Raw genomic sequence first — 10,691 nt, 5'->3', positions numbered from 1 at the left:
CATCAGTATAGTTTTCTTCCAAATTTCTTGTTATTGCCGGGCTCTTACTTGCTTTTGAAGAAGAATAGGCCACTGAGAAAACCTTCAAAGTTTTGTCTGATAAATTAAATTATGAACTTCTCCTGGGCATTCTGCTTATTATTTGTGATCAATGCTTAAGTTATTAGTTACGTTACGTTCACTCTCTTACTAACCATTGTCCTGATAAGAGAAGAAAAATGTTGATATTGTCGTCTGAATTCAGTCCTGTCACTTCTGAAACCTAATGAACTATGTGGCCTTACTTTTTTACCCATCAAATCAAAATTTTCTTAATCTCATTCACAATACTTTCCTAAAAAGATGCTAGAAATCAACATGAGTCAAAGACAAAACAATAAACACACAGTGTCCTTTGTAGTGAGACTGGACGAACAGAAGAAAGTTGTTAAATACGTAATGAATATAGAAATTTACATGGAATTTCAACCACCACAAGTTTATCATAATTATGTATAATAATATAATATGTATGATTATAGTTATTGCATGCATTGCATATTGGTTACGATCTTGTTGCCTTGAAAAAAGTACAAAAAATTACCCATGTAAAAGGAAAAGTATATGAGTTTTACAGTAATGATCAATGACACATGCTCCCTCAGATGATAAACTAAAACATATTATGGTGAGGTGCAAGGTGCCTCACTCACAAACGTTCATGTGGACTTTCTTTTTACTTCTTACTGATACGGTAATTAGAAATGAAGATTACTCCTGTGGCCTTCTCTTGATGATTGAACAATTCACTTAAACATCATACAATGGCTTACTTCTGTTATGTTTTGGCATATGAAAATCCTGTTTAAATCAAGCGTTTAAGAATGCCAGTCACTCATTGTGCATGCCATTGTTTCTTGTTTAGTTCATGTTTCTTAGCAACAGAAGCAACACACAGCATGAAACATCGAGGATTTTGAGCTGAGGATATTTTCAGAGGTAAAACGCTTCTTTAAAGTTACTCTTTTGTTCCAAATCTAAAATGATTTTTCAGATATATTTCTCCCTTGTAGATCACAAAACATACATTTTTGGGGCAACTATGACATGCAAAAATATCTTTGGATTTGGAGTTAATCAAGTTTAGTCTCTGTCTTACTTGCTTGGTTTTAGTTTTCAAGTTTGATCACAACTTTTCCTTGAATAATAATGTTTCAGGATTTCTACCACATATAACTTCAAAAAGTACTTTAATGTAGAGTTCCTCTTTTATTCCTTCAGATTCAAAGAAAACTTCCTGCTGTCATTACAAGACATGTCGATCGCACAGAGTCCAGATTCTCGGGGGATGACAGGAGAAAGGAGCCGCAGTCAAACTAATCCATTGCCATTCACCAGTGAATTCACAAAGAAGCCGATGACGAGCAGTCCACGCTTTGGTGCCTTGAGTCACCACTCATTCTTCTCCCGACACAACCCTCATCCGCACAGGGTGAGACATATTCAAGGTGAGAGAGTTGATTTGAAAGTTGAAGCAAGCCTTCCATGTGTTTTCTCATTCATTTTTGCAATACAGATGTCAGATCAAACATGTATTTATGATTTCCCTGGGTATTTAACTCTGGTAAATAAGGAGCACGTTGAAGAAATCAAGTGAGTAGATATCATTCTGCTTCCCATAAAAAAATGTTTTTTTTAACACTTTGTGAAAGATAGATGATGTTTTATTGCACGGGTGTCTAACTTTAGCAGAGCGGTGCTTTCGGGTAAATGCTTACAATTAAAATGCTACATTTCAACCACTGACAATAAAAGAAATGGACAGCATATGCATAAAAACACCCGTAGGTCTCTGAAGAGCCGCTTTGAAGCTCAAAATCTGGTCGTTGCCATGTTGGCTGCCCCTGTCTGTTGTGCCTTCAAGCTAAAAACATGGATCATCGGCAGACCAGAGGCAGAGGAATGACACCTAGGTGATCAAATAAGCTGTCATAATGCTGTTTATTATGCATAACTTCAAGCCTTAATATAATTTGAATGGGTGAGTTTAAAAAAAAAACTGACTCACTACACTACAGGGAAATTAGTTACAGAGACCAAAACTAGTTTTTTTGTATACCAGTCTTTAAACATGTTTATTTCTGCTGCGAAGTTGGACATATTAATATGGGGGCTTATGGAGATTGACTCATTCTGTAGCCAGCCTCAAGTGGCCACAAGAGCATAAGACGACGAGAGAGTTAGGAAGGTATTTATAGGAATGTTGGAAGTAGATGGTAAGATGTGGTTCTGCTCCCTGAAACTCTGCTAAAACGAAAATGATTCTTCTTTTAATCCATCCAATAGTTGTCATGATATTTTAAGTTACAACCAGCTGTAGAGGCAAGTGGAAAAGTAAGCGGATAACCAAGGTTACCAGGATATATTGTCTAGGAATTATGAATGACTGTACACCAATCCATTAATGTCGAGGTAATTCACTGGTGGTGCTATGGAGAAAAAAGTCAGTGGAACACCAAACTCTGAAGGATTCATCTACCGGGCACCATATCTTTACCAAATTGAATACCAGTCCATTTAATAAGCACAGAACAGCAGACAGGCAATGTTAGACAAGTTGGTAAAAGCTGTGAAGCATAAAAACAGATTGTTCCATATCCCTCTGGGCAGTGTTTTTCTTTTGTTTTTTCATTGTGAACCGGTGAAGAGGTCGAAACTCCAGCAGCACTTTTAGCATTTAACTGAAATTGGGACTTCTTCTATTCTCAGTGTACCACAAAAGTAGATGAAGTTATGCCCGAACCATCTGCTCAGCCTCAGCTGTGAAATACTGCTAAACAGAAGGCTGTGCAATTGCGACAGACTGTCTCTAACACATTTCTGTTGGATCTTGAACTACATGCGTCACACTCAATTAAAATAGTCTGTTTAAACCCTCTCTCTCACATTTTTGCATGAAAAAATGAATTATCTTAGAAACTTTAGAAACAGTGCTTTTATTTTGGAAGCATCCCTTCCAGAAATGAGATATACAGTATATCTATAAATGACACATTTCATGAGTCACTTTATGGGCACCTGAAATGGTGATATGGTATATGACAGAGATAATCACATTCTTGGCAGAGAAGTAGGTTTCTTCCCTGAGGGTTTCTCAGAATTGTCACTTTTAGTCTCCACAGAGGAGTATTCCTTTGATTGTCCCTCACATCCAAAGCACACCAGGTATGAAATATTGTGCTTTCCTCTTTCTCGCAGGACTCAATGGTAGACCTGTTTGTATGGTGAGAGATGATTGGTATGTGACCTCATCATTATTTCCTCATCCACTCCTCAAGAGTCACGTCCTCAGGAAAGCAGCTGAACCATCTGTCGCTTTTCAGTCTGCTCAAAATCTAAATGGAGTCAGTACCAGCAAAAGCAAATCAGGTAGCCTATGTATACACTCACACACAGCGGGTATATTTTCTAGTTAATTTTCTAAAGCTCTACCTTCAAAGAATCACACTAAACCTCTCTATTTCACAGCACTGTTCTCAGAAGCCTGGAGGGAAGAACTTAAAGAACTCGCTGCAAAAGTCAGCTTGCCTTCTGAAGCACAAAAGGATAAAAAGGTAAGAGAATTGGTCTAATTGGCTCCAATTTGAAATATTCCCAGGGGTTATTTAATGACACAAACAGCAGCAGAGACTGCCCGAAGCAGAATTTACAACAATATTTTCTGGTTAGATATGATTAACGTCATCATTTAAGGTTATCGTCTCCTGGTAGGTAGAATCTAAAACTTGCCATTTTATGAAATAATGTTACGGATGTGGTAGACAAAATTTGACATTTATGTTACACACTCACACGTGCATTCAATGATGATTTATTTTTCATTTCAAGGGGGAAATACTGAGTTTCAGTGGTACCACTTTTTCCCAGTTTGTGTGCAAACCGACAACAACTGAAAGTTTTAGGTTCTGGATCAGGTCCTAAATAACCTAAATTATCCATGAGATGTCAGATCCCTCTTTAAGACATCTGAAGGACTATGCCCGAGAGAGATGTTGCATTTATTAGCTTTATCACAATATAATTGCAAGTGCTGCTGGTAGACTTTATGGAAGTAATATTGTGAGAGGGTTGTTTCTAACCTCCTGTTTTATATGTATTTTCAATTTGTGCGCATTATATATGAAAATGTGAATAGAAGAAGCAAATATATTGCAAAATAGTTTTTATGTATGGAAACAGACTTGTGAGTAAATCATGTGGCTTAAGCTTCCTGACACTTCTGCTCTAATGAAGAGATGAAAAATGGTGGGAGACAAAAACATCCATCTGTGTGCAGCGAATATTAACACATGAAACAAACATAATTGCCCTGTTTTCACCATGTTTTCTATATTTCGCCTATTCTCTCCATCTGATGGGACAATTAGCACCGAAGCAGCAACCTCTTCACTGCCTGTGAAGTGAAGCTAATGTGGAAGTGCCAAACCTGAGGCTGGCTACAGAATGAGCCAATCTCTATAATCACCCATGTTAAAATGTCCAACTTCAGAGGAGAGCAACTGTACCGACTCATCCATTTAAATTATGTTAAGGCTTAAAGTTAATTAATTATAATTAACAGTGTGGTCGCTTGGTGTAGGTGCAATTACACCATAACATCATCATACCTTCTAAAAATCTGCATGTTAGTGTGCTGATTTTAGAATTAGGTCAAAGTTCTGCTGTGACAAAGTACAAGCCTCAAAGAGTGACGAGCACGGCTGACTACTTGTTAATATATGCTTCTGTTTCCTAAGTTCCTAACTCACTAAAATATTCATAATAAAGTTCCACTGTGTACGAATAAAAATCTAGGGTGGATAACACTCACATACTCTGCAATTGTCAAAATTTTGTAGTGTTTTGGAAAATGGTGCACAGATTGTTACAGAAGATAATAGGGTATGACGTTCCTTTGGATTGCATGGCACTGTGTAATTACTCAGAAGACAATGTACAAGGAAGAGATAGATATCTTGTTAAAATTCTTGTAGAAATAAATAAATAATATTTTTTAAAAAGCCATCACAAGGCAATGGGGTAAAGTAGCCTCCTAGAACTTTAGATAGAAATAGTGAAGAAAATCTATATAATGGAAAGAATGACATATCGTCTGTGATTGCAAAATAAACGGTTGTAGTTGAGATGCCGACATCTGAAGAAACAATAAAAACTAAAGTGGTAAACAAGTTCTGCTGGGATGTATTTTAGTACTTAATTAAGTTTCTGTACTGAACAGCATGGTTTTGTATTCCAGGAGCAACCTGAGGAAGAATTTGTCCGTCGAAAGACCCAATATTCAGCTGAAACCGGGAGAATCATCCCTCCATCTTCCAAGTCTTACCAACGCAGATCCCATTCTCAGCGCCTATTGTATCCTCAGCCCTTCCACGATCAGGAGCTTATGGTGAAGTACTTTTACACTCATGTTCCCCAATTTAGAAAAGTGTCATTTATGGTCATTTTGGACCTCAAATGACCCCATATAATATTTTATTTTTGAGACTAGCAGCAGATCAAATGCATCTTTCCAACATTTCCAACATCAAAGTTATACTGCAGTTGTATTGATGTTTGAAAATAGCCTCCGGCAAAGTTCTGTTACCAGGCATCTTAATAAATTCACATAACTTAAATATAACTGTATGTTGTTTACAGGCTAATGTTATGGAAGAAGATTTAAGTATTTTTTCTTTTACTTTAAACCCATAACTCATTTCAGTTTTTCACATGTGGCTATAATCCTCCTCCATAATGTTTTCTTGTTAGGTGTTGGAGCTACTTTGTCAGATCCTGCAGACAGACTCTCTTTCCACAGTCCAGCAGTGGCTTCTTCTTGCAGGCCAAAGAGGTAAAATACTTCTTCATCCCACAAAGATAAGACATTAAAAAATTCTGTTGTCAGCCTGTTTAAATAATTCAGAAAGTTGAAAGAAGACCGTCAGCTTCTGTGATAAAACAGCTGCTTCCAATCGTTTCGACCAGTTAATTTGACATAATCTATATTTTCAGAAACGTGTTTCTTAAACCAATTCCTCAGTCTAATCTTGTTGACTGAGGAATATATTTTGTTTATAGGTTATATTTTGGTCCAGTTTGTTTGTATGTGCTAGTAGAATATCTCAGTTGGTCCTAATTAAAGCAGAAAAGGATGAAACGTCCTGAGAGATATTTTATTGATCCCTCAGCGGGGGGGATTCTTTCTTTCACTCAGTTTATTTTACATGCATTTTAACCCTGAACACACATACAAGGGCTCATAGATATATGCAATGTGGAGAGAGATGGTGGAGTGATGGGCAGCCCCCCTGAGGAGGCTGGGGGGCTGTGGAAATAAAATTCAAACTGCATAACTCCAGTTTCTAATCTTAGCTTTTTGTTGTAAATGTGTAGTCTCCAGGCCCCTCATGATATTAAACATAAACAACATTTGTGTAAAATGAATGTTAACATCATTAACAGAAGCATAAACCGGATTAAATTCATTACACTTTTGGCATTATTCATCATTAGAAGGTACTTTATTGTGTTTTCCTGCACCTTTAGACACCACAGAAGCCACTTTATCATATTTTATGCACTGTACCGTCGGGGCATGCTGCATTTTCTTTTTCCGAACACGTTCTTCATGGAGCTAATTGTAACTAATTTAAATTGTTGAGTACTGTGTTGATCCTGCACACATGCTCCCCAGTGGTGTTAAATTTATTTTACCTTTTGAAACCTTTGTTTCAGGGATGTGATTTAGCAGCACGTTGCTGTAGTATTACTGTATTGAACTTTGACTTTACAGCAAATTACAGCAAAATACTGTGTGGCAGTATGCTTCTGGAGAATTGCAGCATCATTGAAATAAATAGTTAAACTCAAATAAATGTAAAGACACATTTTAATTTTTGTTTATTTTGTTGTAGTGAAATATATATACTATGCATAAACATTTACACAACTGCTGTATTTAAGTACAAACCTATGTACTTTAACTGAGTATTTACATTTTATACAACTCAACAAATACTCCACTACATCTCAGAAGGAAATGTTTAGCACGTTTTACTCCACTACATTTGTCTGACATTTAGTTACTAGTTACTTTTCAGATAACAGATAACATTTTTTCATACCCTTCCTGTCCTGTTAAAACCAAATTTGGTGTCTTTGACTTTCTGATCAACCGAAGGATTAAACATTCTTTTATTCTCCTACTGTTCTCCTAGTTAGTTAATTAGGTCCCTCAGTGTTTTCTAGTTTGATCTGTGTAAAAACAGTTAATTAGGTGATGCCTTTAAAAAAATAATTTATAAAGTTAATCAAACTTGGAGTTGATTAATTCAACTGGTGCCTAAAGTTTGCTATTTAAACTTTAATTTTAACTTCTTTCTGGTATTCATGTGATGTACCCTTAGAGAAAGACCTGGTGATGGGGATGATCAAACAAGCTCTTGATGGTGTCGAGCTCTCAGCGTCTCCTCACCAGCTCTCAGCGTCTCCTCACCAGCAGAACCTTCAGCTAAACTTCTTTCTGGTATTCATGTGATGTTCCCCTTAGAGAAAGACCTGGTGATGGGGATGATCAAACAAGCTCTTGATGGTGTCGAGCTCTCAGCGTCTCCTCACCAGCAGAACCTTCAGCAGCTCCAGGCTCTTCCTGGTGCATCACCACAGATACATGGTCCATCATTTGACCAGTCGTGGAGAAAACCACAGAGAATGAGGTCAGGATGAAGTCTGGCATTATAAATCTGGTTCTTCTGTTCAAACATTTTAAAGCTCACTGTGTTTAACATTGTTTCTTTACCTCCATATCTCACACAGATTGAACCAAGCTTTCAGTAGGGACAAGCCAGGTAACTTTACAATCGACTCCTTTTACATTCTTAGTGTGTTTTATGTTGTTGTTCGTTATTGTACCACACCAATTTCAATCGAGAACACCATGAGAGTCTGTCAACGGATTGAATAACATCTCTTCCCTTGAGAAGATACAGTATAGACCCTTTTCATTTAGCAGTCTTTCAGTGTTTTTGATGGCATAGAAGTAGGTCCCAGAGACCATCAAAATCCTTCTACCATCTTCTTTTTTTAAACGTGCTTTTTTCCCCCAGTGATTCTTTCATGGTTTGTCTGTCGTGCCTTTTAAATATTCTTTTCAGCTACTGCTTTTATTTCTTTAGAACACGACGATCCTGTTTTATTAGCTGTTTCCACTGAATGGCAAACTGTTTTCGGCGTGACCCACTTCAGAATCTCTTGGGTGGTTTTCTTAATCTGTTGACAGAGAACATTCAGTTTTGTATGAAAGGTCATCTTCAGATTGTCTATATCAAGCAAGTAGAGGTAGCAGGTAGATACAACAGTGAAAGTGAACTCTTGTGTAACCTTGTTACAGAGTTTTCATTTACAGTTTATGAAAGATGCAACTGGGGAAAACATACAGTAAAAGTGTTGTAATATTCTTTTACAGAGAGGATTGGAGATGCAGAGGTCCTTGAAGTCCACACAGAAGCTGAGAGTTGTGTTCAAGATGAGTCACTTGAGCCTATGGAGAGTACATAATGTTCTCTGATTTCCATCATGGTGATACATGTATGATGGTTTCCTTATTGTGATAATTGATTAGCTCCACTGGTGACATATTATATCACCGTTTTTTTTTTCTTTAGCACGTTTGATTTAATTTGCACTTCAGCTATACAATACACTATGGGTAGTGTAGGGTAGGGTAGGTGTGATAGTGTCACATGGTACTGTGGATTATGTTACATAGTTGTGTATCAGTTGTCTAGGGGATCATGTTTGAAACTTAGAAAAGTAGAGTGACAAGTTTAACCTGTTGAGTGCATGCAAAAAAATAATAAAACATTAACTTTCTAGATGTGTTCAAGTGGTTTACTGTACAACATCATTCAACAGTAACAATGTGAAACATTTTTTGATTTCTTGGGATAGGTAAACACAACAAAAAATGTCACCCCCTTTGGTCAAGATTGTAATTTTTTTTTTTTTAGATTATTTTTTTGGCCCTTTTATGCCTTTAATGATAGGACAGCTGAAGATGCTTCCCCCAGGAAGCAGGGGGCAGAGACACGCAGTAAATGTCCGTCTGATGCGGGATTCAAACCGGGGTCAGCTGCAGCGAGGACTGTAGCCTCCACACACGGGGCGGCCACTTAACCCACTACGCTACCAACCGTCCCAAGATTGTAATATTTGACATGATACTGATGACATTTGTGTGCCACCATGAGCTTGACATTTCTAGATTTGAGTGAAATGTCTTGACAGCAACTGGATGTTTCAGTCACAACTTCAGACACCTGCAAAACGAATGACTATCCATTGTTATCATAGTGCTAATTAGCAAATCTTTCTAACATGACAAACTGATGTGGTTAATTAATTATTAATTAATAAATAATTTAAATTAAAACACGTCACACAACTCTTCTCCAGCACACCAGTCTTTGTCACTGTTAGCATGTTATCATGCAGATCATTGGCCTGAATGCATGGTTGATTTTGTTCCCTCATATAGATGCTTTTATTTCTCAGATAAGACAGACATGAAATGACATGTCCTTCAGGGTCAAACAATGTGAATTAGCTTGTAATATATTTAGTGACACAGTGATACCAACTGGTGCTTCTGGCACTGGCAACTGAATATAAATCACCGGCAGACTATTCTGCTTCTTTCTTCTGAGAAGAATTGATAACATAAGTGGTCAAGGGCATACTTATACGACTTTAAGGATGTCTGACAAAAGGTTCAAATTTATGTCATGGCAGATCAGGTTTGAAATGGCACAAGATTGTCAAGGGCAGACTGCTGTAAATGTGAATGTCACAGTCCAAATAATCCAATTCATCCCCAGTGACTGAAGAAAAAATGAATGTTGTCAAATGATTGACTGAGAAAACAGAATTTAAAGATGGTGACATTTTTCAAAAGTCAGTTGTAAAATCGGATCAGTGCATGACAGGTGGAGAGTAATGAAGTCTGTGGCATAAGTACATAAATATTATTTAATGTACTTGTGTGTCCTACAGTGGGTACGATTTAATCAGAATCAGAATCAGAAATACTTTAATAATCCCAGGGGGAAAGTGACATCTAGCAGTGTTGTCATGGATTGCAACTCCTCTACTCACCCACCCTTTGCAAACATGAAGGAGAAACTATGCTGGCTATCTTATCTAACTAGAAATACATCATATTTTGTGTTCTCACTGTGGGATTTGTAATCTGCAAAGTAAGTTGTCAAATGCAGGGAAGTAAAAAGGGCACTGTTTCTCTCTATATAGAGTGGAGAAGGAACATTATGTAGTACAACTACCTCAAGTTTGTACTTGTTGCTGAAGTGAATGTACTTTGTTACTGAGTTACTCAGACATGGAGGGCTGCGAAGTAATGTTTAAGTACCTGATAAAACTACCTGCTAAAACCTTCAATTTCATAGAAATCCTGTCTGACTCAGGATTTTGAACATAGCATATAATAATTGATATGAGACTATTAGCCATGGATAAACAAACAACAGATGACAGAGGACAAACAACAGGTGGTCAGTCAGACCTGCAGTAGCTCTTCTCACTTTTAATATCAGCAGTGCGAATAGTGCAGACTGTCGGATATAACTTTAACTTCTTTCTGCAATCACATTCAGAGATAA

At 37.2% G+C, this 10,691-nt stretch overlaps 2 protein-coding genes across 2 annotated transcripts; both read left to right on the top strand.

Moving 5' to 3' along the window:
* The first annotated feature begins 930 nt into the window (after positions 1 to 930).
* Positions 931 to 7,555, top strand: tbata (thymus, brain and testes associated). Its single transcript, XM_027289453.1, has 7 exons — positions 931 to 978; positions 1,261 to 1,487; positions 3,238 to 3,408; positions 3,508 to 3,593; positions 5,276 to 5,425; positions 5,788 to 5,869; positions 7,425 to 7,555. Exons 2-7 carry the CDS (start codon positions 1,295 to 1,297, stop codon positions 7,553 to 7,555), a joined length of 813 nt encoding a protein of 270 aa, XP_027145254.1. The 5' UTR covers positions 931 to 978; positions 1,261 to 1,294.
* LOC104935326 (uncharacterized) lies at positions 7,555 to 8,855 on the top strand. The gene is made up of 3 exons (XM_027289452.1): positions 7,555 to 7,733; positions 7,834 to 7,865; positions 8,483 to 8,855. The coding sequence occupies exons 1-3, from the start codon at positions 7,555 to 7,557 to the stop codon at positions 8,572 to 8,574; spliced, it is 303 nt and encodes a 100-aa protein (XP_027145253.1). The 3' UTR covers positions 8,575 to 8,855.
* The last annotated feature ends 1,836 nt before the right edge of the window (positions 8,856 to 10,691 follow it).

The sequence above is a fragment of the Larimichthys crocea genome, chromosome XVI, assembly GCF_000972845.2.
Source record: "Larimichthys crocea isolate SSNF chromosome XVI, L_crocea_2.0, whole genome shotgun sequence".
Classification (NCBI taxonomy): Eukaryota; Metazoa; Chordata; class Actinopteri; family Sciaenidae; genus Larimichthys; species Larimichthys crocea.
Note: the sequence above shows the minus strand (reverse complement) of the source record. Positions and strands in the feature narration are given on the sequence as shown.

What these genes read in the sequence shown, in the direction of transcription:
- tbata (XM_027289453.1), top strand. Translation starts at nt 1,295, where the DNA reads ATGTCGATCGCACAGAGTCCAGATTCTCGGGGGATGACAGGAGAAAGG. An exon ending in AAGCACAAAAGGATAAAAAG is followed by an intron (nt 3,594 to 5,275) that starts GTAAGAGAATTG and finishes TTTGTATTCCAG; the next exon opens with GAGCAACCTGAGGAAGAATT. An exon ending in TCCACGATCAGGAGCTTATG is followed by an intron (nt 5,426 to 5,787) that starts GTGAAGTACTTT and finishes TTTTCTTGTTAG; the next exon opens with GTGTTGGAGCTACTTTGTCA.
- LOC104935326 (XM_027289452.1), top strand. Translation starts at nt 7,555, where the DNA reads ATGTTCCCCTTAGAGAAAGACCTGGTGATGGGGATGATCAAACAAGCT. An exon ending in AGAAAACCACAGAGAATGAG is followed by an intron (nt 7,734 to 7,833) that starts GTCAGGATGAAG and finishes TATCTCACACAG; the next exon opens with ATTGAACCAAGCTTTCAGTA. An exon ending in TTTCAGTAGGGACAAGCCAG is followed by an intron (nt 7,866 to 8,482) that starts GTAACTTTACAA and finishes ATTCTTTTACAG; the next exon opens with AGAGGATTGGAGATGCAGAG.